This window comes from Megascapheus bottae, chromosome X (assembly GCF_031878675.1).
Source record: "Megascapheus bottae isolate mThoBot1 chromosome X, mThoBot2.hap1, whole genome shotgun sequence".
Classification (NCBI taxonomy): domain Eukaryota; kingdom Metazoa; phylum Chordata; class Mammalia; order Rodentia; family Geomyidae; genus Megascapheus; species Megascapheus bottae.
In genome coordinates, this window is record NC_143547.1 from 70,087,281 (window position 1) to 70,114,690 (window position 27,410).

The 27,410-nt window shown below is 35.2% G+C and overlaps 1 protein-coding gene across 1 annotated transcript in view; it reads left to right on the forward strand.

The window, feature by feature from the left end:
• Il1rapl2 (interleukin 1 receptor accessory protein like 2) overlaps nt 1-14,128 on the forward strand; it is a 479,341-nt gene extending 465,213 nt beyond the window's left edge. The window contains exons 9-10 of the mRNA XM_090327149.1: nt 1,230-1,400; nt 13,363-14,128. Coding sequence (XP_090183275.1) covers nt 1,230-1,400; nt 13,363-14,060 — 869 coding nt within the window. The 3' untranslated portion in view covers nt 14,061-14,128. The remainder of the gene's footprint in view (nt 1-1,229; nt 1,401-13,362) is intronic.
• Nucleotides 14,129-27,410: the final 13,282 nt, after the last annotated feature.

A 27,410-nucleotide genomic window follows, 5' to 3' on the forward strand; every position in this document is an offset into this window, starting at 1 on the left:
GGGGATGGGGAAAGAAGAATGGTGGGTGAAGACTTGCAGGAGAGACTAGCGAGGAGGATAAAGGATGGGGAATACCATCAGAATGGATCGTTCACAATTATGAAAATGAAACAAGGAAAGTTGTTAGGAATTCTATTTTATGGGAGAAGGACTGGATTGTGATAGAGGGAGTGAAATCGATTGGAATACAGTTTAAACATGTCTGCAGTTATAACAGTGAAGCTCCCCCATAGAACTTATCTAAGCCAATTCACAAACTGAAAAAGAGAGAATGAAATGTTTTAAAAAAAATAACTTGTCAAAAAATAAAAGGAATTTTGAAAATGCTACTATAAATTTTCTGCCATGTCCCTTCTAAAAACTGAGGCCTAATACCTTGTGTAGCTTTGTTCATTAACATTTGGTAAGAAAAATGCATGCATACAGGCGCATTTTAGAGACTGGCTCTGAGCCAATATAGCAAAGGAGGAAAAAAATACACTCACAAAGTACAGTTAACTCCTTGACTAAATGTGTGAAGGGAAAACCTAATTTGGCAATATTGGAAGGATGTATATTTTGAAACAAAGACTTCTTTGGGAGCTTGTGTCAAATTAGTTGGCCATGGATAGAGCAAGTACAGGCAATGTACTTGTTTAAAACCCAGCTGCTGTCCCTCATATTTGGTAATGAACTGCTTTTTGTATATGAAGATGACGACATTAACCAACTGCAAGTACAACATGTGCTATGAGTAGTGTCTCCAAGAGTGAAGTTGGATTATTTCAATCTTCCACACTCTAAAGGCCAGCCCACTTTGGATCTCTTACACATATTTAGGAAAACAAGGTATAGTCTGTGACCAAGTAACCAAACTAAGCCAACTGGCCCAGAAAGGGTCAGATCCATGACTTCTGTCTCTTTAGTCCTGCATTCAGAAACACTGAGCTAATCATTTACACACAGCAAACATAACAAATGTGTAGAGTCCCCCAAAGTCACAAATCATAATTTTGTGTTTTATTTGATCTTGATGGTTAGTGACCGTTGTGTAATCATTTCAGTGCATATCATATGAATTATTTATCTTAAAATGGACTAGATTTCTTATTAGCATATGGCATATTTTTTCCAATTAATAAAGACAGTGTCTAATTAAACTGCCAATTTCAGCCTGTTAGTAAATATAGACCTTTAATATTGATAGAGAACCTACTGAAACTTCCAACTCTTTGTTATTCTCCTTTAAGACAATAAGGAATATGATGCTTATCTTTCATACACAAAAGTGGAACAAGATACTTTAGACTGTGACAATCCTGAAGAAGAGCAGTTTGCCCTTGAAATACTGCCAGATGTCCTGGAAAAGCATTATGGATATAAACTCTTCATTCCAGAAAGGGACCTGATTCCAAGTGGAAGTAAGTACTTTCAAATTTTGTGTTTAAAACATTATGTTTCTTTTAGCAAATTCTATGGCGGTTTCAAGCATCAGAGCCAAGTATTTGGAGAACTATTTCTTGCAGAATTTTTTAATTCAAATTTCTCAGTTGGATGTATTCTGACTTTAAAACATCTGAACTCTGTTGAAGGCATTCTCCCTTACATTTTACTTATGGTATTAAGTTACTTTTTATTATGTCACCGTAGTGTCCTGAGAAAATCATGAGCCTTTATTTTAAAAATAAATAAAAAGTCTTTAAGCGGGCACGGTGGCTCACACCTGTAATCCTAGCTGCTCAGGAGGCTGAGATCTGAGGACCACAGTTCAAAGCCAGCTCAGGCACAATAGGACCTGAGACTCTTATCTCCAATTAACCTCTAGAAAATCGGAAGTGAGGCTTGGCTCAAGGGTAGGGAAGTAGCCTTGAGCTGAAAAGCTCAGGGACCTTGCCCAGCCCAAGTTCAAGTCCCATGACCCACAAAGAAAAAAAAAGTCTTTAGAGGTTCATGCCTGTTATCCTGGCTATTCAGGAGGCTGATATTTGAGGATCACAGTTTGATGCCAGCCCAGACAGAAAAGTTCATGAGATTCTTCTTTTCAGTTAACCACCAAAAGACCAGAAGTAGAGTTGTGGATCAAATGATAGCACGCTAGCCCTGAAATCAAGCTCAAGGACTGATTAAAAACAAAAAAGAAAAAAAAACTGTCTTCAAAATTCAGTTCAAGCCATGTCAATGTGTTTCAGTTCCAGAGGTAGTTGTCTGTCACTGTGCTCCTACGTACACATACACTCGTTTCAGTTTGAATCTTTCCTATCACCTGTGTTATTCATTATGCCTTGTCAGTCAGTCACAAATCTATGGAAAAATCCACCTACTTACATATAAATGCATTGTATTAATAATCTGACTTGTGGAAATATGCAACTCCTTAAAAATAACAAAAAAATAATTTGTAAAAATGGTGTATGAGGCCACTAGCTACAGCGCTTTCAGAAAAAGTTCAACTTCAAGCCAAAACATGTACTTCCTTTTTGCTAAAAATGTGTGCTTTGTTCAGAATATATATGTAGTAAAGGAAAAGACCATATTTAAGATTAAGATATGCCATTTGCCCTCAAAGAGTCTTTTAAATCATCTTTGAGGGGAAGTAAAACTGTTAAAATTCATCTGCATGTACGTCTGCTAATATTCTTGAGAGGGAAGGATCTTAACGACAGTTCAGAATATGTTCATTTAAACACACGTAGAAATTACAAGATAAAATGTCTATTTTCAGCTCTTGAGAATTCAGAAGATACTTTTACATATATTTACTTTCATATTTATAATTACCTAGAAAAGAAAGAAAGAGAGGGTGATATCAGACATTTATGCCCTTCTCTTAAATATGAGGAAACAAAGGCTCAATGAGGTCCAAGATCAGATGAGTGGCATATGACAGAGCTAGGTGTAAAACTTAGGTCTCCTAGATCATAATAAATAAGTAATATTTATTCAGATTGTCAGCACTCTACCATAGACACTAAGAGGACAAAAGACAAATGGAAACAACTGAGATTTGGTTGTTAATTGTTTTCTTAGAATATTTATATTTACTTATATATACACACACACATATATATATAGTTTATGTGTACCCATTGGTATACATGCTTACAAGTGCATGAAGAAGACCCAAATGAACAATAGTCACTGATCCCTTTCTTTCCTTCAATGTGAGAATTTCCCGTTTCCTCCCATGCTCCTCTTCTTGTTTCTAGCAATTTCCCTCATCTGTATGACACAAAATATCATTCTATATTGATTAATTTCCTAAGGCATCATCATCCTGATGCCTTCAAGTCATTTTATTATACTGTTTTCCTCCCATATCCAGTGTCCCTTTCATTTTTTCCATGGTCACTTTTACCATTCTAGTAGAAAACATAATTGTTTTACTCTTGCAATGTGGATTATCTCTAGTTCCTTTACCTTTCCTCTCCCTTCCTTTACCTTTCCTCCTTTTCCTCCCTTCTATCTATATTAATATCTTGAATATGGCCTTGATTTTGTCACAGCCCTGCTTAATTTACATGATTATTTCTTATTGAATAAAATTTATCAACCTTATCTAAACATCTTGATAATCAGTTGATCACCAACATTTTCTCCTAAATTTGTTTCCTATTGTTTTCTCCACTCAGAGCTTCTACTTATACAAATTTGTATTTTTGATGTATATATTACTTGTTCTGCATGCTTAATTCATAGAGTTCCTCTACCTTTGCAAATCCTATTTTTCTTTCTGCAGTTTACTCATTTGGCAAAAGTCCACAGTAATTTCTCAAGCCCAAGAGTTTGTGGTGTATAATTGCTTATTTGTATAGCCTTATACAATTTTCCATCTGCTTATGTCTTCCCTAGACATCCAGACTGTAATCTATATGAGGGTAGGTCCTGTTTCTCAATTGTAGTCATATCCCATTATCTTCCAGAAGAACTAAGGTCATTAGTATTTCAGAGATATGTGTTGATTTTATTTTCAGTAGAGCTAGTTTAAAAGAAGAGGCAATGATGGGAATGAAATAAATAAAAGTGTCAATTTTTATATTTTAAAAGCCTTCTTTTTGATGGCATCAATATAAAGTAAACAGAAGCTTTTAGCTGAAAGAAGACTATGTGCACTTTATAAGAATAGTGTCAAAAAAAAAGAATAATGTCAATACTCATAAAGACAGAGGTGTATATTTTATTTTTAGAGATGAGAAAAAGAAACATAAGAAATTCCTGATGAAAAATTTAAATGCATTTCCATTTTTACCCGATTTATTAAATTGCTACTTTGTTTTATGGTTTTTCTAATAATATCTTGTTAAATATAGCAATTCAACAAACTCCCTTTTTTGAGTGAGAATATCCTAAATCACATTGAAGTACTAAGTATATCATTACCTAATTAAAATCAACGTTATACATGAAATCATCTTCAGTATGACTCAATACAGTACTGCTCTTCTGCTTTATAGTTCACAAAGGTTAGCACTACAATAAGCACCTTCTATAAAGTCCAACAAATGATTGCAATATCTATATTCATATCCAAGCCTTTCAACATTATTGACTTTCTTCTGACATGAAGAAGAGTTTTACACCATTATGCACATTAGATAGGGAAGTAAGGATTATATGGAACACAGTTGATCTTCTTGAGAGTCACAAGATGACTATTGTTTAACAGATAATAAAACATGTGCGTGAGGGAGAACAAGACTGGGTGAGCAGGAGTATAAGAAAAATATATTTCAAATTTGTATAGAACTCTACTATCATTTATGTGTACCCTACACAGTTGAAGATTCTCCTTGACAGGAGGTACAAAGATTATATAAACTGCAAAATCTCCAAGCCACAGATTTTATTAACCATTACAACATATTGCATAAGAGATGCTAGGTAGGATTGATCTAGTTTACCAGGGCAATTATTACTATTGATTGTTATTTAAAATCGTCCAACTTAAATCTCACAAGTTGATATAATCAAGAATGGCAGACATTTGATAGTTCATGCAAGGTAATTTTTGTAAGTTTTTAGATTGTACCTCTCACAACCTGAGCAGGGACTTGAACTTGGGTATTCGGTGGTACACAAGAGGACATTTTACAGTGAGCCATTTGAGACAACTATGTAGTTTTTAGATGCAACCACTGGAGGGTGTTTGATTTTAATCCTTCCTTCCTGAACGAGAAAATTCATGTTCTCTGAATTCCGATTTGCGAGTGTAACCTGCAGAAGTTCTTAAAAAGGCCCTTTGACAATTTTTCTTTTCCATCAACATTTCAGAGCTAGCTGAGCAGTCACCATGTCACGATTAATGAGTTTTTCCTTGGCATTTTTAGCACGCTTTCAGGAAGTCGATGAAGTATATGAATAATATACTTGATTTACACATGAATGACAGAGTAGGACATTTTGGACTTAGTGTATGTATGTTATTAAAGAAGCTTCTGTGGTCTGTATTTGCAGCCATTGGTACAGATTAAACAGGTTATGTTATATAAATATAGACACATTCCTATGGGGGAGGGGAAAAACCTCGCTACAGTATTATAAACTGTGTTACTCCCTCACATCTCATTTAAAATTGTTGACCTATGAATATTCCTTCCTCCAAAAACTAGCATTGAGGCCCTTTGAGGACTATAAAATCCATTCTTCATCTTCAACAATTATTTTGTATGAATCAAATTACCAAAGTGTTTGGCACAAACTCACTTATTTTTAATGTTTTACTGTTCATGTATCTTCAGTTGCTTCTGTACCAGTATCATGGTATGACTACTCAAAGTCTCAACACTTGTAAAGTTTCAAAAGTATCATGATATAGGTCTTTGATTTCTTAACACAAAAATTTTCAATGCACAGTTTCAAAAATTTGTGAAAATATTTTGTCTCTGTCTCTGTATGTGTGTCTCTGTGCCTGACTTTCTCTGGCTCTCAATCTCTCTTGCTCTCTTTCTCATTCTTGTTCTCAGAAAGCTTAAACACAAATATATCACTTTTCACGATGAGCTGGTGTTGTCTGTACCTTTCCCACAATCCACACTGGGGAAATGTTGTTCTTTGGCTATTACAAACTAGCAGAGATGGAGAAATTTGACGCACAGATTTTTCCTAAATGCCCAAAGTGAGTCTTTAGATCTGGACATTATTTTCCTGGCAGGGACTACCTTTCCATTCTTGAGCCCTGTGGTCAGAATCTTCCTTATGTTTTCTCAGGTTGGGTGCCTAAATGTGGCAAGAATTCCTACTTTCCAGTACAAAAAAAAATTGGCTGTTTCTTCCCAGACTAGAAACATCTGTCTCTGAGAACAGTAAAAGCAACTTTGTTGCCAACAGGCATCTGAATGTCAGAAGTGACAGGCAACCAAAAGAAAGCCAGATAGAAAACACCCTACTCAAACTGCCTAGAGACACAAATTTGAGAAGTAGAGATTTTCTCACCCGTGCAGCTGCTGGGTTTTGTGGTGTAAAGAACTCTACACAGAGCACATTGTGTTCATGGGGACTAGTGGATCCTTGAGGAATGAACAGATGTGCTCTGAAGCTGACATGTGACCAACAGAAACCAGCTGTGCAATTGCGATCCTGAGATTAGGGACATTTTTGGATGAGTACCATTTAGGTTCTTGGAACTATCTTATCACAGTGTTTGTGTACAGATTTTTAAAATATAAAAATATGAAGGTTATTGGATTGGGATGAGGACCCCTGGTCAGGTGGAAAAAATACCATTCTAAATCTAAAAGATGGAAAGAACTCATTCCTGTAGTCTCTGTTTACTTTTATGAGAAAGCAAGTAAAATGCTTCAACATTCATGTACAATATTTACTACAAATTATAATTTGAGCCAGTTCTAGCTGAAGCTCTATATGAAAGTATGTCTAAGTGGTGTGAAGAAGAAAAAAAATCCTTCAGAGGAATTTACTTCAATTTGCCCTTCTATTCATCAGAAAGTTTAGGGAGTCTCCATGTGAGTTATTCTTACAAAACTGTACTGGAAAATGACACTACTAAATTAAAAATATTAACATGCATGTGCTTGATTAATTATACCTAGTGAAATTATATATATGAATTTGGCCTCAGGTATCATGCTCAATTTTTCATGTGTTACTTTCACTCACAAGCCGTAGGATTCCTTCACTAATTTAAGGCGAAATTTTAAATGTATAATGACATTCTTGCATTTGTTTGACTTTTTTTCACTCATCTAATCTTTTAGCTCTTTAATGTTTAGTACTAGTCATGCAATTGTGCTGACAATGATATGACAAATGACTGGAGAATACATCTGGTGTCAGATGATCCCTAGTTCACTGCTGAAGTGAGGCATGCAAAAAAATATTTTTTGTACATGGATCTGTAAGTATTCATTGCCAATATTTCTTCTAATAGCCGAATAGTTTGGACACTATTCAAGTAAGATTTCCTTGGGGAGTAATAAAATCCTTTTCCAGGCAATCTAATGTCTGTGACCTAAAAAGTGTGAAGCAGAGGTGACATGCACAACCAAAGAAATTTAACACATTGTGTGAAATTTACTTACATGCAATAAAATCAGATATGTTGACTATCTCCTTCATGTTAGACACTAGAGAAAGAGAAACTATTCCAACCTCGTCAAAAGTTTGCTAACATAAACAAACAAGTGTTCTCATCAAAGTTTATGACAGAGGTTAGAACCCACCATGAGGAGTCTAAATTGGGAAATTTGGGGCTCAAATTTTTCAATCAGTAGAAGAACAGAATAAGATTTAAGATTATCTACATTACTGAAAGAAACAGTAACAAGACTCCCCACGTAGCCAGTAGCTTTCTGCCTTATTCAAGTAAGGTTGTGCTAGGGAACATTAATTGCCCATACACAGTTGTAAAATTTGGGAGGAACATAGAAAAGCAAGCAGGGAAGGCACTTTACCACTTTCTCATTCTCCCATCACTCTCTCGCCTCTCTGTGAAGGGGTAAAAGAGAAAGAAAGATGTGGATCCTTTCTAGTCTGTGCTCACCTATCCGCAGATGGAAAGCCAAAGCCAGAATAAAGGACTAATTTCCAGACACACAGTCTCTAAAATCAGGAGTGTTAAGAAATAAAGTTCCTGGACACACGAGGTGTCAGCAAGTCCGCATTAACTGTTGATAAACCTACTAATCATACTTAAGCAAAATGTTTATATAAAAGAAATTGAAACTACTGCTGAAGAAATTTCATGTAGCTTAACGCTTCATGAAATAACTATGTAAGGATTTGGGCAGGGTTGCAAAAGAGAAGGACTTTGTAGTCCATCTAATATCACACACATGAAGCAAGCCCTACTTATAAAATACCTGAAGGAGTAAAAATTGTAAAACCACGATCTTTAAGACAACAACATAGAAAATTTTAGAATTATATTCAAGGTCCCAAAGCTTAAATGATATCATCAAAAATAGTCAACCTAAATAACACTCATATTAAGTTAGTATTTATAAGCATCATCTAAAATCTGAATAGTATTTTAGTAAAACTACACTATGTAGCTCACTATAATCCTCTAATATACAAAATGTTGGATAATTTTCCATAAATAAATGATAAAAATACATCCTTTTGATACATGGGAAACCTATATAGATTTAATTTTTTGAATCTTCAAATATATTAAACTATGTGTAATTAATAGTGTTGAAATAGCTGATATTCTGCAGAATTTACTGGAATGTTATCGGTTTTGTGTACTCTGTCTCACTCCAATAATGTTTATTTTTAATGGCTGCATGTATAGTTATGGGTTTAAGCACATCAAACTTCTATTTTTTGAATCTTCCAAAAATAAAGTATGCTATAGCCTATACAGTACATATTTTTCTTTTAACATATGTTTGCATTAGTGATAATATAAGTAGAAATATCAAAAATAATTTACAAGGTGTTAATTTGTTTTAGAAATCAAATGATCAGTAAGCAGTAGCTAGAGCACAGAGAAATCCATATAGATTTTATTTCTCCCTTGTCCTTCTCCCAATCCATAAAAATCACAAGAACACTGAAATTTGAAAAACAATTTGGAGCTCTTTCTTGGACCTCTCATTCTTCTGGATTCTTATATTTGTCCATTTCCTCCTTCATTTCACCTTTTTGTTTGCTAATATGTTGTATAATTCCTTTCTAGAAAAGTTTTTGAAATAAAATTCTAATCTTTAAATAAAGAACAATCTTCTTTGATATAAATGCCCCCCCAAAAGGGTTTTAAAATCAAGTTTTCTTTGTTTTAAATAATGCTTTAGGTAGTCAAGTTCTTTATTTCCCAGCAATATTGAGAGTATTGCCATAAGTATTCTTCATTTTGTTAATACATGTACATCTCAAGGAGAGTGTACTGACAATGCTTTTTCTCTGAGAATATCTTCCTAAAAACTCCATCTATTCACAGTATTGAAAAATAGAGAAGTTTTTTTGTGTATAAATATATATATATATGAAAAATTAATATATACTAAGTAGAGCTTCCTATCAAAAGTACAATGAGGAAGATTTTTTTCTTCAAATGTAATTGGCTTCATATCATACCTGATCATCTGCTTTGATTGCACAGATTTCTCTAGAGAAACAAAAGGCTGGAAGATACAACCTCCTTTGGTCTTTCCTTTCATGAGAAAAAACTTGAACCAAAAATCTATGAAAACATAACTTAATGGCCTTTTACTTAAGGGCCATTACAGACTTCTGTGTGCATAAGTCTTTTAAAGGCTTCTTGTGACTGAGTCACTGAATTTGCTTAAATAACTTAAGGCAAGTCAGTGAGTATTCATATGTGCTGTGGACTTGGGGATTTTTTTAAATGCCTCTTTATTATCTCTTTGTGGTAAGAAACTTTTTAAAACATTTTCTGAAAGTTTCTAACATCTCTCCCACAAAACCACAGCCCTACTAGAGCAAACCCCACTGTCTGTCAGAGCTACACTATGGATAGCAATGTCTTAACTTGATACCTGTTTCTACTTAGTTTGTTTGGAACTTTTCCAAACCTAACCACCCTGCTTGGTCTCTAATTCAAGGGTGGCAAGTCATCTCTGTAAAGGTCCAGATAGTAAATATTTTAGGGTCTGTGGGTCACATATGCATCATATTCTTCTTCTTACACATCTTTTTAAAATAACACTTTAAAATGTAAAAAATCATTCCTAGCTCGTAGACCATACAAAAGTAATGGGTCAGGTCTCAGTTCACTGTCATTAGATTCCAGACATGCACCCCAAAGATGCAGGGAAATATTTTTAGGCATTTGCTTCACACAACACACGTACAATGAGTTTGGCTAAAGATTAACAAGTAGAAAAAATATGAATATATCCTGTTTTGTTTTTTCTTCATTTATTTACAGTTTTCATGAAAATGGGTTCTTTTTTCCCAATATAAAAAAAAGACAGATTTAAGAGGATAGCAGAGGCAGAAAAGCAAAAGAAAGGAAGGGAGTAAGGACAAAAACAAAAAGACTGGTAAAAGGAAAAGGAGAGAAGAAAAATGAAAAAATAGAGAGAGGGAAAGGAGAGGGGAAAAACATAGAAAAATAGAGATTGAGCCAGCATATGGGAGCAAGGGTACAGTCTCTCCTTCTTTTCCTTAGAGCCAGGCAGCTCTTAGAAGAACCTCCCCAGCTGCTTTCAAACATTGAGGTTGCTGCCCAACCACTGAACGCCATCCCAAGAAGTGAAATGTGGGCTTCACATCTGAAAACTTCCACTTGGTTTTTTACCAAGTGAAATGGAACACGAAATTCAGGGCCTAAGCAAATGGCTTGTGTTTTCTTTGGGACACTGGGCTATGTCTACCCAGGGAAAATTTTGATGTACTGACTGACTGACTCCAGTACATATGATTAATGTATATGCAGGGCAAACCAGGATAATTCTGAATTTTTTTTCTACAGCAGGTTTTCAGCCGGAATAATCTGGATGGTTGCCTTAGCTCTCCATGAGGCTTTGCCAGGATAAGCACAGCCAGTGTAGTATGCAGGAGACAGGGACCACTCCCTCTCTCCAAGGTTCCCTTCCACACCCACACCCTGTGCAGCTGAGTATAGTGAGATCTGTCCTTCTTGGGACAAATGTAAATTCTGTGTAATGAGCCTCTAAGAAGCCGCAGGAACTCTAAATGTTGCATTCTATAAAATGGCAAAAATATAATAATGCCTGAATTGGAAAACTTATACTCTTCTGAACTCCATCTCCAAAAGTGGCTAGCAAAGTCAATGCCTAAGCCCATGGATAACTCAATCAAATTATTTAATATATGTGTGTGCAACTTTCTGTATGACTGTGGATATTTGGGGTGTAATTTTCTTCTTTCAGTCAATAAATACATGTTTTAAAACATATACTGACATACTAAATTTAGACTACATTCTAACACATACAAATGGTATTACTCTTAGAGGTATATTTTATGACAAAGATTGTATAGCACTTTTTGAAATTAAATTATACGTTGAAATTAATGAGATGGAAAGTAGTCAAAGTAACTCTTTGTAAATTGTTTTTACAGAATATTTCTATTAAATTAACTATTAACTCTTCATTGTCTTGGAGAATCTGTACTCTTATAGATCCCTGCAGTGCTACTGTGATTCTGGGGTTTGTGTTTGTTTGGTTTTATTTTATTTTGGAGAAAAGGTGAAAAGGATAATGGGAAAGATGTATGATAGTTTATTTTACTATATCTTACAGATCCAACTTCTAATGATGAAGCTTCCCACATAACTTCTTTCTTTTTGGAAGCAGAAAGAAAGGAAGAAACTGAAGAGTCAGAGCTGTTACATTGGGATAGTATTTTTCCATTCTATTGAATCTTCCTACCTTTCCTTCTATTCTGTTTCACCAATTCTCTCAGTGATCATTACAGAGTGCTAACTCCCTACTTCTAAGCATGTGGTGATTTTTGTTTTGAGTTGTTTTGCTTTTGCAGATTTCACTGCTGATCCCCCCCCCAGTACCTACTTAATCTCTAAAATAAAACACTTAAAATTCTTAAGAAATTCCAAACCAACTTTACAACTGCCTTATTCCCTCAGATAGCCAATGTAACTACTGCATGACAATGTCCTGAAATGTACCAAGTAAAACCAAAACAGTTTTTAATCTGCTGATTCACTGTGTACCTCTAAACAGTTTCTTTGTTTATGTGTAGGGTGTACAGAAGCTTTTGCTCATGTTTTTTTTCTTTTAAATGTTTTCTTACTGCCAAGTGGTAGAAATAAAACCCTGGAAATGGGAGAACATTTGTCAAGGAACTTTCTCTTTTCACGTGACTTCTATGTGGGTGTTTGGTGTCCCCACATTATGTACTGAAAGCACGCTATCTCCTTGGGCACATTTGCAGTGACAAATGTTACTATGCTTCTGTAAGCATGGCTTTTTCTAGAGAGCACTGTACATTAGACAAGGCCTTATACTCTGCTTAGTAAAGACAGCTTTCTGGTGCAGCACCTGTGTCTGAGTCTCCATTTGTTAACACATGTGTGCATTTCCCTTTGGGGCCGATAAAACTCTGGGAAGCATGCTGGCATAAAAGATTATTTCATGGGATAAATGAATCTAGAAGCAATGGAATCATTTTCTACCATGAAGCAAACCATGACACAGTCACCTGACTTTCAAATTTGCTCCACAAAGGAGAGCAAATTCATTCATATGCTTAAACTCCTCCATCATTCATTCTACGCCCTTGAACTCCACCATTTCTTTTTCTTTGTAACAATACCCTAAACCAAATTCAACTGGTGAGCACACATCACTTCACTACCTTTGGGTTTGAAGGGCATAATAGAGAACCTAAGGTTGGAAATGACGAAGTATTCTGGGAAATTAGGAGGCTGATTCTACCAGAATTTTCCACATCTCTACAGCACAGTTCCCTCTCATGTAGTTAGGTTACATAGCTGTCCTATTTGTTGAGCAGTTGCAAATTGGAAGCTGTATACACAATTACTATTTAGCAATCAAAACTTAATATTAATTTAGGAAAGGAGAAAAAGCAAAGCAAATTGCAGCAACTTTGCACTTATTATTAGGTATTAATGCTCTTGTCATTCACACATTGATTGCTTATACAGAGTACTAGCATGGAAGCCTGCCTTGAGTTACATGATTAAGTAAACTAAAATCACTGAAATATACCTAAGTTCTGAAGAAGTGGGAATTTATATTAGCCAACTAAACACTGTAAGTAATGATAAGGGGGAAAGGCAGTTGTTCCAAATTTTTCTAATTTTGGAGGAAAATGGAGTTCTGAATATGCAAAGCAAATGTGATGGACCTTATTGAAAGACTGGATCTCTGCACTACTAAAATGCAAACCTATGCTTTAAAGACTGGAAATGTCTTTGTTTTACTCTTTCTCTCTTTCTGTGATTTGTAGCATACATTGAAGATCTCACAAGATGTGTTGAGCAAAGCAGAAGACTTATTATCGTGCTAACTCCAGACTATATTCTCAGACGGGGATGGAGTATTTTCGAACTGGAAAGCAGACTCCATAATATGCTAGTCAGTGGTGAAATCAAAGTGATTTTGATTGAGTGTACAGAGTTGAAAGGGAAGGTGAATTGCCAGGAAGTGGAATCACTAAAGCGCAGCATCAAACTTCTGTCCCTGATCAAGTGGAAGGGACCCAAAAGCAGCAAATTAAATTCAAAGTTTTGGAAGCACTTAGTATATGAAATGCCCATCAAGAGAAAAGAAATGCTATCACGGTGCCATGTTCTGGACTCTGCAGAACAAGGACTTTTTGGGGAACTTCAGCCTATACCCTCAATTGCTATGACCAGTACTTCTGCCACTCTGGCATCATCTCAAGCCGATCTCCCTGATTTCCACCATTCAGATTCAATGCAAATGAGGCATTGTTGCAGAGGTTATAAACACGATATCCCAACCACCACCTTGCCAGTTCCTTCCTTAGCCAACCACCACACTTACTGCAACTTGCCTCTGACACTACTCAATGGACAGCTACCCCTTAATAATGCCCCCAAAGATATGGAGGAACTTTCTAGGAACAACTCCCTGCTTCCATTATCATCTAAAGAACTTAGCTTCACTAGTGATATTTGGTAGTGAAAAAAGTCAGAATTCTTTGAACACTCATATGACTGTTCAAGTCATATGAAGTTAAGTACTTAACTTCTGCCATATTAACTATAAAATATACCTAAAAATACTGAGGTGCTGAAAAGTGGAAGAAAAAGGCACAAGAATCATTTTTATACCTAAATACTTTTGTTTACATTTCCAGAATAGTGGGAAGGGTGGGTGGGGAAAGGACTTGTTTTTGTAGTGTGGGACTTTGTTCCAATGTATAGTTTTGATTTTGTCCTGAAAAAATATTAATTCTCTTTTAAAGAAGGTTTTTCTGATACCACATAGACTACGAACAATTAGGGTGACCTAACTTCCCCCAAACTTTCAAACATAACATTTATATAGTATTTAAAATAACAAACAGTTAACGACTTAATCAAATTTGGAACTTGTAACCTAAGTTTAAATGGAAAAGAGAAGATCTATAAAGTAACTGAACAGTCGTGAATTATAAAGGAAAAAATTATTGGGACATTCTAATCAGAAGGCGGTTAGTAGAGGGAAATCAGTTGAAGGAAAAATGTGATTGAAGCATTTAGAATTTCTCCAACATAATGGACAACTTCTCTAGCCTAAATCATCAGATCATAATGAGAGCTTTTAGATTTATGTAGGCAAGCACAATTTCCATAGACAAATGTGTACGTAGTAGGTAGGTGCATTTTTGAAGCAAATGAGTTAATGGGCTATGCATTCTTTTAGGGTGACTTTTCAATTCAGCCTCATGGCTTGGTGGCTTATTTTTAAAAAATTTTACAACCCTGAACAGAAAGAACATTTGATTGTTTTCTAAGAAATTCACATTTGGATATTTTGTTTCAAACAATCTCTTGACTTGCTCTAAGCTTTATACATGAAGAGATGGGCATTTTCCTACTTATATTTCAACATCATTGGAGTGTGAATTTAAATATACACTGACTGCAAGTATCAACAAGTGAAAAGAAATAATACAACAATATTCACAGATGAAGTGTTAAATGATTCGAGATTACTAGTAGTAGCTCAGCACATACAGAGATTCTCATCTGCAATGTAGTTATGAACTAAACTACTCTGTAAATACACAGTATCTGCTTGGCCATGTGTTCATAAGGCTCCCACAGAAGTAACCCTAATCCCAGTGCTTCAAAGAGTATATTTCATAGACTAAACCTATCCATCCACGTAGAATTACTGTGACTGAACACTCATGAAAATCTGTTAATAATCTATTTCATATTTGCTGTAAAAACTGTGGCCCCACTGTAGTAGTTATTGTGGATACTACTTTATATTATTGCCAGTGAATCAAATGTGGTGTGCTCTCCTCTTAGAAACCTTTGAGGGCAATTGATTATCAAGTTTAATTTGGACAGTTTGTAAATGGTTCTTAAATCCAATTCTTGGAAACCTAGAAATAAGAACAAATGTACACATTATGTAAAAATTAGGAATTTTTCCAGCCCGTGTAATTGTGAAACTCAAATGTATAGGTGAGCATTAGATAAAATGCTTTGATTATTTCGCTTACCCTCCTTTCCTGTGATCCATGATTTTTGTCCAAAATATGTGTGTTTCTGTTGATTTCCTATACCCAACTATTCCAAAATTGCATTATACACCAACACTGTGGTGAAGCTTAGCCGTGATACATGTTTATTTCACAGTGGAACAATTAGTTGCTCCTTAGAAAAGTACTGTTCGACACATAGAGGTATTTCATAGATTCATAGATGTGCTTTTTCCACTGAGAGGGGATTTTGCTTCTGTAAAACCTATAGGTATTTCATGATGAAAATTTATCAATGTTGAACTGTTTTCCAAATGTTATAAAGTTGTACTTATTCTGGTTGTTCTTTAATGTTATGTGCAAATACTAAGTTAATAATCTGCATGAACTGAGTAGTATGTTTAAGTGGGCAATTGTATATTTTACCATTTTATTTTTTCATAGAAATCTGGATTAATTCAAATAGAATGTTCAGTTGTATTTTTAAACTAATAGTTCTGTATTGAGCATGCCAGTTCTGAAAATATAACATGGGTCTCTCTGCTTCCTTTATTTACAATGATTAAACGTGGGTAGCAATTTGAGTTGGCTGGCCACAATGTGTCCTTTCACTGCTTTCACTGCTAGTATGTACTCAAAAACAGAGCATTCACACTTGTGCTGGGTAACTCGACAAGAAACCTTTTCTCCCATTTTCAGGAACTAATGTGTGCACTATCTATAAAATTTATTTCTAGATGGCAATTTAAAATTTAATTTTCATCCTCTGAAGAAATTTTTTTAAAAAAATCACTATTTTTTAAAAAGTTAGAGCCCAAATGAATATCATGAGTATTTAGTCTAGAACATAATGTATACTAACAGTTCCTTTCACAGTGGAATTTTTTCACAGTGGGATTTTTAAACGCTTTTGACTGAAATGAATGTTTGGAAATCTAAGAAAACCTTGTTACAATTAGTTTACATATATTCATAGTAAGGTTATTGTTATATAGCTATGTAAGCATGCATTTTAAAAGTGATTTTTTAAGATGAAGCATTCTGAAAATATAAAAATTGATGATGTAGTCAAGTACTGGTGGCTCCCACATTAGCTACTCAGGAGGCTGAGATCTGAGGATCACAGTTCAAAGCCAGCACAGGCAGAAAAGTCCATGAGAATCTTATCTCCAATTAACCAACAAAAAGCCAAAAGTGGAGATGTAGCTCAAATGTTAGAGAACCAACCTTGAGTACAAAAGTCAAGCGAGAGCATGAGGCCTTCAGTTCAAGCCACAATATAGGCTCTCTCGCACGCCCGCACACATACACACATACACAAACATACACACGCACACACACACATGCACACACACACACACACACACAGAACACAAATAATATATGCTCAAGAGCAATATGTGTGTAGGAAATGTAAACTGCACTGAGTGAAAAAAACAATGCTCAGAGAAAGGGTCATGTTCCTTGATTTAACTTGGCAAGCTATGAGATCCGGTGGGTTTAATAGAGTATGGCCTCCAATTCTCTACTCTAACCTGGGTAGTTCCTGAAAAGAAGTTACCACTCCTCACTGCAATTAGAGTCAAATCTGTTCTATTTTGACATACTCATTCAAAAATATAAGCACAAGAGACACTTACAGACTTCTAGTAAGGCTTAAATAAAATGTAACATCATAAGAAAGGTAGATATTTTGATTGATGATTTAATGATTAAATATTGAGGCTAAAAAGAAGAAATACAGTGCAATGAGAGGTATAAACAGAGTTCAGTTATGAAAGAGTAAGTTTATAGAGGAGTTCAAAAGGAGATAGAAATGAGTAATATCCCAAGGATTACTTTTGCAACATGTTGGAAAATGGCAAGCATGAGAAAGAAGAAAATATTGGCAAGAAAGGAAGGAGACTTCATGAACCATGTGGTGTTGGTAGAGCTTGCAAGCATATGGGATCAGTGGTTTAAAGCCTTTACTGTCTTTGGCATTTTATTTTTAAGTAAATTAGCTCTTACAATATGCTTTCTAGAAAAATAATATCCAAAGGAAATACCATGAAAATTGTACATATAAATCTTTACACCCCTTGTATTCATTTTCCAAGGTGTGGTAGTGAACTGATAAAGCAGACTCAAATTAAAGCAGAAAATAATTCCACAGTGATCAGTTAAGTTTGAATACTTGCAATTGTTGTTGTTCTTTTATGGGAGAAAATTTAATGCTGGAAATTGGCTCCAATTTCTCAATTACTCATGCATTTTTGTTCTAAGATGTCTGATAGGAGGTCATAGTTTTTGAGTATTAATGCTCTCTGACAAATGAATGGGGTAATATGTTAAACAATAATCATTCACTTTAAAAACTTTTAGAACTGAAACTGGCCACAAACAATTTAAGGCTATTTAGCATTACATTTAATTACTGAGTAATCAGTAAAATTACATATACTCGTCAATTTGCTATGCCAAATAATTATCGCTGTTTTTTCAACCACATTTTCTCCAGATGATACCAAAGTCAATTATGAGTATTTATTAACTTCAAAATTTGTACTGGCCACCACATAAATTATAATAGAAAAACTTAGTTTGAAAGACTGTTCTTAAATAGCTCACACATATGAAGAAAGGGGTATTTGTGAAACATTCCAGTATAGGAAATTTAAAGTGTACATGTAGAGTATAAATTTGAGGGGGCAAATCAGTGTTGATTTGGGTAAAAGATGAGTTTAGAAGAGCAAAAACAGTAGTGATGGAGAATAGGAATTTTGCCAAGTATAGGAATGCACATGAGAAGACTGAGGGAGGAGTGAGAACATTGTATTTACCTGACAGCGAACAAGTCTGGCTGGAAAAAATCAGAAAATATGAAGATATAATGTGAAATAAAGCTTATAGAAGTGGTAGAACATTCATCTGAGAGCAGATGCAAGAAGTAATTAGGTATCGAGAGAAAATGAAGAGAGACCAACTAACAGACTGTTGTCATAATCCAGGTATGAGATGAGGAAAAGAACCAGGGGACAATTGATTCTCTCCAAAAATGATCAGAGGAGAAAAAGGCATAGGTGAGATTTTATAATATAGTATGAGCGTGTGTGTGTGTGTGTGTGTGTGTGTGTGTGTGTGTGTGCGAGACAGAGGGGGGAATAGAGGTGGCTCAACTTATAATCCTAGTTATTCAGAATGCTGAGATCTGAGGATCACAGTTTAAAGGCAGCCCTCGCAGAAAAGTTTGGAAGTTCTCATCTCCAATAAATTACTCAAAAATAAAAACCAGAAGTGGTGCTGTACCTTAAGTGGTAGAGTAGTTTCCTTTAGCAAAAAAGAAACCCAGGTACAGGGCCTAGGCCCAGTTTTCAAGCCCCAGGAATGGTTTGGGGGGTGGGGGAGAAGGAAAATGTATAAAAACTGTTAAGGGAGACTTCAAGAATACAGTTTGGACTGTTTATCTTATCTACTGGATATCTGAATAGTGTCCGAACAAGAAGAGAGAAAACAAATGCTTGGTGAATGAGCTACTGAAGGATTCTGTGAATTGTTTAGAGGAGAGATAGCCAAGAGAAGCAAAATGCTTCTGCAACAATGGCTCAGAAACAAATAAGTTTACTGCCCTGATTATAATCGCAAAGGACAAAGTTCTTTAAATACCATCTTCTGATGAACCTCACATTGGAACAAATAATCATGAACTTGAAATGAAACATTGATGTGACTGAATCTGATGGAAACAAGCTCCAGGTGGCAGATATTGAACTTAAGTGTAACCAGTTATAAAATTAAGTGGACAGGGTTTCAAACAACAGCAAGCTGCCAAAGTGTGTTAAAGTGGTAGAAAAAAAGTACAGAGGGTAGTCCTGTGAAGAAGAAAGAAAAAAAATAGTAATTTAGTAAGGGAAACTAATTTTCTCCAAAACTGAACGTGATTCGTGGATTACCATGCTTTAGATTATGAAGGGCTTTTTATAAGGGTGATTGTTTTAGTCAAGGTAGGTAACTGTTACAAGGCTGTATCTCAATATGTTATATCTTAAACAATGAAAATATTTCTTGCTCATAGCTAATAGGGATTGAAAGGGATTATGGAGAGAGGCTCTTAATGAAATTCATGCACAAAGAGGCCCTTTTCATTTTGTTCCTCTACTTTCCTCTAGATCCAAGGATTCCTCCCCCACTTGGCCAGGATATGGGTAAATAGAAAGAGCATGGAGAGTAACATAAGGTGGCTTATAACAGCATTCACATTACAAAGGAGTATGGGGGAGAGTGGGTGGGTAGGATATATAGATTAGTTCTTTGCCCAGAATGACAAGATTGTGAGTTTTAAGTTGTATAGTGTCCTTTGCTAAGATGCTGAGCAACTGTTTTTCCATAACATCCAAAGATGGAACAAAATAAAGAGTGGGAAAATTAGGAAAGAAAGCTTTTACTTCATGCAGCATCAAACAACAGAATTTCTAGAGATCTATCACCTCACCTCATTCAATTGATGCAGTCCGAAGACCCATAAAAAAACTACTGGTGACTATCATATCTGCTGAGTAAATGAAGAATACGTGCATTTCTAAAGTTTTAATTCTTATGGTTCTTCAAAAATGTAAGAGGGATTTTTTTTTCATTTCTTTTGGCAAGCACTTTTCTTATTTGCAATTTTACAGAAAGAAAGGCAAAAAAAGTGTATGAAATGATATCTCTACATCCTGTCTGGGGCTAGGATTTTAGGATTCTAAATCAATTTGTGGTTAGAGATCAAAGATTTGTAATGATTCTGCCAGTCACACAAATCTTTCTTCCTCAGAGTATTCAGACAATTTAGTTCTATGAGGCCACCCAATATACTTCACTGCTCCTAACCACATCATCCTTTTTCCTAAATACAGACTTTACATGCTGACATATTTCCAATGAAAACTTGCCTTGCTTTTTTTTGCGAAGGGTACTTCTGTGCCTATAATTATTATATTGGGTGGAAGAATAAGGATAAGAGTAACTTATTTTGCTGGGTGCAGCAAAGAACAATGGCACTAGCCATTGTACCAGTGGATTCACTATGCAAAATAGCGATGTTTCTTTCTTCAATATATTTGGCAGGCAGCCAATGCATTGAAAGTCCTCAAGGTTCTTGACAGAAATGTGGTGTGAAATGCCTGGGGTGGGGGAAACAAATACTATCTAGGTTTACCCAAGGTAAATCCCTTAGCATCGCTATTCCTCCATTTCCTCATTTGGAAAATGAGTATGATAATAACACACGTAGGATTTTGCGAACATTGTAAATTTTTATACGCAAAATGCTTAAAACAGTGAGCCCTTTGCTCAGAATAAACCTATATAACACTTTTGTGCAAAAATGACATTGATGATCCACCAGCCCAGGGAAAACATTTTTTATTTTATTTTCCAAGTGGAAGAGATTGGCTCTTAGGTTCCTTGCATGACTGCATGTATGGACCAAGGACACTCATTTTCCAGATGGCTGGCTGAGGCTTGAGGTACATTCTGTGGCTATGGAACAGATCAGAGCTAACTGGCCCATACAAGGAATAAGCCTACAGTAACTTTGACCTCATTAGTAATGTGTTCTCAGCTAGACAAAAAGCAGAACTCTCAAAACATGGATTATTCAGATTTGCTGTCCATGTTAATCAAAGTCCCCAGATGATTGCTTGATATTCTGCTTCACTTTAGCTAGGTTTACATAAGACCAAAACATCTGGATGAGAAGTGAAAAAATGCAGATGTTTAAGCCTCATGATGGGAAACAGCCAGATGTCAAATTTGGATTTGACTCCTCAGGGTTTCTTTTATTCTAAAAGAAAGAAAATCCAAAAGAAAACAAAATAGAAGTTTGCCATAGTTTACATTTTCTTTTACCTATGTAAAAATCAAGCTATTTTCTTGTTATAAATCTTTAAATTGCATAAGAGATGATCAGGAATCTCTTTAATAAAATCACTAGATGAATTGTGTTTCCAGATGATTTTTTCTTTTGTTAAAGAAGCCATGTGATCCACAAGTGGCTTTTATAATTATATGTGAGAGACAATATCTTAGAAAAATTGACCATTTTCACCTACCTGGGAATGTAAGGCTGGCTGAAGCTAAGGGTCAAAGAACATTGGCTTATGTAATTCTGCATATATAAAAATGATCTGATTTCAAATGTGATTTTAAAGAAATCAAAATTCATGGGAAAAATGTGTATCATCAGTGTCCTAAAATATTTTTAATTGTATTTTATTATCAGGGTGATGTATAGAAAAGTTACAATTACTTTCATCAGGTAGTTTTAATTAGATTAAATCATGGTGTTTTTAATGAATTGCCACAATCTAGCTTGTATGATCCTACCAGATTGTTCTACAAGAAAAGAAATGTATTTCCCAGTTAACATTAATGTGCTTATTGATTAATGCCATTTTGCAACTGGACAAGAACTGCAAGGGCATTTATTGCACTCATTTCATTTTACTTATGCTTTTAAAAAAGTCTAGAAACTCACTTGCTCATGTGACAAATATTGTGGAACACAGACTCCTAACATCATGAAGCAGTTGATAGGTAAGTTTTGACAAACCTATGAGAAGAGATAGTGATGGAAAGTAGAAGGAAATCAAGGACTCACATAGACACTGGTCATTCAGGAAGTGCTGGTGAATGCAAGCAATAAGAATCAGAGTTTTATGGACGATAAGCAGAAGAGTCACAGGATGCCTAGAACAAGTAAGTATCACTTATGAGTAATTTTGTTAATATATACTACACTATTTGTTAATATATACTACACTACTTAACACAAATAGCAGTTTTCTGTGATTGCCCTGTCATCTGCAGTGGTTAAAAATCCTTGTGAATAATGTTGTTTGGAAACTGGATTAGTTCATTTGGCAGATGAAAATCTAAAGGTTTAAGCATTCCCTCCAGCACTCAAGGCAGCCAAAGACTAAGCTCAGGTTTGGAGAGTTGGTTTTGATTATCAGGTAGTGCTCAATTGCACAAGCATATGGCAAGAAAACTACCTTCAGATCAAAGTGAGTCTTTCCAGGTCTCTAGCACTGTCTTTGGCAATGTGTGTGGAGAAAATACAAATCAACTGTTCTCAAATGTTTCAAAAAGCATGGATAAAAATAAATTAGGAAAATATTCTGCACACCTGGGTTTTCCCAAGTAGAACAAAATATTATATTCTCCTAATAGTTGTCTAGTTTTCTCAAGGCATTCACATAAAATGAAGAAAAAACAAAATTAGGAAACATGAGTACTTTTAACCAAAGTTATAATTGTTCATTGATCGTGATTATTACATAATGGCTATTTTTTCTAACACAGTGGAAATCCACCTGGAAATAAGCATAAGAGTGTTAAAAGAAATATAGAATACCAGTATAGAATTCAGAGCTCAACCATTGCTCCATACCCGACCATTTATCATTTCAATTTCAAAACAGTAAGACTGCCAGTGGAAACAGAAAACAAGTTGTCAGCATTTTTCCTTGAGCACGATGGAACCACAAAGCCATAAGACCAGGCAGTAAAATTTGTTTAAAAAGCTCAATGTTTCAAGACCCACCAGATTATTATGGGAGATATACTGTAAACTGCTCATCTAATTTATTTTGCGCTGATGCCAATTCACATAAAATTAGCTTTATTGGTTTGAAAGATTTCTTTTTTTCTTTCCTGTTCTTTAATGTGAGTAAACCCAGCGCTGAGCCACATTAGGGAGGATAAAGGTCATTGATCTTCCTTTTACTTTTTAATTCCAGCCACAACCCAAAGCTGATTAAAACGAAGAAAAGGCTCGACATTTTTTTAACATTTTTCTCTACTTCTCCATCATTGGATTCCTTTAATCTATTATATATACTATTTCCATTGGGAAAAAGTCCAGAGATATCATTTAATCTTATTTTCAAGAAGTTGAAACTGTCCAATGTGAAACTCATTAGCAGCAGTCCTCAAGCTAGAATCCAAGGCTACTGATTGGCCATGTTCTATCCTAATAATGTTGTCAACAGTTCACATACCAATTCCTAAAACAGCATTCATTCTTCTACATTTTTAGGAAGAGGACAGACAGTCCTTTGGTAATTCGTGAAACTTGAAATCCTTTCTGATATGTTTATATCACATAGATCCATGTCTGAGTTCCTCTTATGCCAAACGCACTATACATGCATAGGAACCATAATCACTTATGAAAGTGTCTATCTTGTAACTACTACCATCACTTGCAAGAGGATGATAGACTACTATTTTTGGAAATTAACTGCCCCTTCAATATAGCCTTCTAAGAAATTTTCTAGCTATTATAAATTATTATGTAAATTATACTATTATGATTAAGATGCGTGAACGTGAGAGGTGCCATGAATATCAACTATAGAGTCAGACTATATATAATGTATATATATATACTCAAAGCACATATTTGAATTACTGGATATTTCATTTGTGATACATGATTTAGATTTTTAGTGCCTCACTTTCCTCAGCAGTAAAATAAGGATGAGGATCCTAGTGATAAATTAACATTTTAAATACTTAGAAGAGAAGAGAGCTTTATCTGTATAGTAGGCTCTATAAAAAGGTTTAGCTGGTACTTAGGTGTTTAGGGAAAAGGTTAGCTCAGGAAATTAATGCTCAGCATTGAGAACTGAAGGAACTGTTTAAAAGAATTATATCCATGAAATGTATGCAACAAAGAGTGCTTCTAATTACTAGTCATGTCTAGTCATTAAAGCTAGCCAAGCATGTCCTTTACTTGAAACCATTACCATAATCTTTATGCCAAGTACTTTTTTATAACAAAGAGCATTTTTTTCAAATTAGAATTTGATCAAGACCTTTCATAAATTCATTAAATAGATGTGACAACTCTTTCAAGTTAGTGACTTGTGTTGGTGTCTCGATATTCATTTTTTCCTTTAGATAAAAACAACTAAAAACATTTTCAAGAAAGTAGTTTTTCAACTTACCAAACTCCCCAAGTTTTCCTCTCATAAAGATCCCAACAGGTTTAAAAGGACAAAATAATAAAGAGAAAGTTCACCAGGTCAATAAGTCATTGCATAGTTGTGGGTTTTAGGCAATTTCAAGTTAGCATGAGTCAATAGGACACTGTAACTTAGAAACAAAATGCAGGGATACAATACAACAATATAAGTAGAATGCCCAGTCCCAGAGAGGAACTCAGCACTAGTCAGACCACATCTGGTAGGCTTTGTGTATTTCTGGGCATCTGCATTCTAATCAAAAATTCATCAGTCTTCAGAGATTTCAGAAGACGATGGACCAGATGTTAAAATTTCTCAAACAACAGAAGATATGATTGAATGAATTAGAAATGTATTTCCTGAAAAAGAAGAAATTTAGCCAGAATGTGACATAGAAGCAAAACTAGACATATTCAGTGTAGTCCCAAAGGGAGGGAAAAATAATAAGTACAAGTCATGAGGCGACAAATTTAGGCTCAGGATCAGAAAGCTCTGTCTAAGGATATAAACTACCCATAAACACAATGTTCTGCCTGGAAAAACACTAAACTTTGTCATTGCAATCCCCATGGGGACTACAGAAGTACAGAAAGAATTTCTACTTTATGTCTCAGGTTCAAACAGCTGATACCTAAGAATATTTCCCAATCAGTCCCATGATTAAATACTCAGATTGTTAAACTATCTATGTAGCTGGTTTGGCTTCCTATTCAGTATTGCCATTATTGTCACTCTTATCTTTCTACTTTTTTCTTGCCTCTTCCTCTTCTTTCTATCACCTTTCCTCATCTTTCCTCCCCTTCTCTCTCATCTTTTCTTCCTACATACAATCACATGCATATTTAATAGTTGAGACATACATTGAGGGCACCATGTTCCAATCACTCTTATAAGTACACATGGATACATAGAAACATATACATACTTTATACATAACTGCATGGGTTTTAAATCTCTTCTGACTTTGCCCCTGGCACTACCCGAAATCCTCCCTCTTAGCAACTTTATCCCTCTGTCTTATCCGAAGCCTATTCTCTTATCAATATCATCCTATGCCGGGCTTATATTTCAGCTGATGCATTTGTATATGCACTTTTTCCTGAAACACTCCCAGGCCTTTCCTCCTCAAAGTTCAGTGGTACTCATCCTTCAATGTCAAATTCCAGTCCAGCTCTATCAGACAATTTCTTTGACTGCTACAGACCATTATTTTTCTTCTTACTCTACATTGATAAGCATAGAATGATCTTTTGTTCAACCTCTAAGTTCGTGTAATTCATAGATTTCCTGATGAACAATTGGTAATGTTCCCAAGTTAAGTAATGTGTTCAGCCTAACTAGGAAAGCAGGGTAATACCAAGTAAATAACATCTTCCTCTTCTCAGTGGAGATGATTTCAAATGCAATCATTTTTTAACCCTCTCACTTTCTCATGCTGAAGTCAAAACTTATGAATAATAAAGACTGCTTCATTTTCAAAATTTCCTTTGAATCTTTGGGAAACTTCTTATTTTGTTAGGCACATAGTCACTGCTCAGCAAGCTCTTGATTGAGTGCACTTGGAAAGTTTTGTTGAGCTCCTTTTCTGGAAACACTGTTTTAGTTACCAGGACACCAAAAAAAATAAATAGATAAACATGGGTACATGCCCCCATCGAGCTTCTACTCTAACATTTAATCAATAAACTACTAAAAATACTGAGCTGACAAACAAGTGTCTATATAAATTGCCCTTCTGTAAAACTCTTGCACACTACCAAAGTCATTTGAGTTAAGCAACACTGACTTTATCTCATGGAACAATTTCTGGAATTGGACGCTGGTCCTTGTGTACCCATTAGAAGAATCACATGCCTCTATAGTGTGGATGAAATTAAGTCTTGGATGTTTGAAGCCTTGTCTACTCTAACTGGATCCAAATTGAGTTAATCACTACTAAATTCAAATTTTCAAAGCCACTTCTGAACAATGAGACCTATTACTAGGCTTTATACCTTTAAGTGAAGATAAAACCCACCTGCCTCTTGAAGTTAGAGATAACTTTTTAAGTTTCTAAAGGCCTGAAATCATTGATTAATATAAATATTTAAATAATCAATACATGCTGAGTAATGAATGCTGAACATCAGGTAAGCCAAAATATGAGTCATAGTTCCTGGTTTCACTTGAGGGAAGCAGAAAGTCTGCTGACTGAGAGAATGGTAAGCAAAGATAAAAGAATACCAAGTATGAACAATAAGGACTTCATATGTAACTGCCCCCCAAACTAAACCATCTATATGTACAGGGAGAAGTTCCAAGAGAGACTTAAGGGCAAAAATGAGAGCTCCAAGTTGACAAAACTTGAAGATTTCCCAACTCTCACCTTGTGCCTCGATGGATGAAACTCTGTTTCTCACAGAGCAGCCTGAACAGTTGAAGGAGCTCTTTTTCTCCCCAATCTTCACTTCCCCCACAGACCAATGCAGACTATGGAATGTAAGTCCACAAACCGCCACATCTCCACTCTTTACCTTGTGAGGAGGCCAAAAATGTTTAGCTATGTCAGTGGATCCAATAGCCAAACCTCATATTTTTATGCATAAATAATTGGGAGTATGTGTAACACTCTGTCCTCGGGGTTTTCAGGGACTGGGAGGGTGTAAATCATCTTAGAGTGCTGAATAAATGCAGATTGATAAAGAAATGTACACAAGTTTACACATATAAATTCACAGATATTAATATGCTGGAACATTTTCTCCAGCAACCTACAAATAACAACTGGACCTCAAATATTTGAAAAAAATGATTTATAAGTCCAGCAACAGTCCTTTGCTGTTTCTCTTTTAGGAGCTACAACTG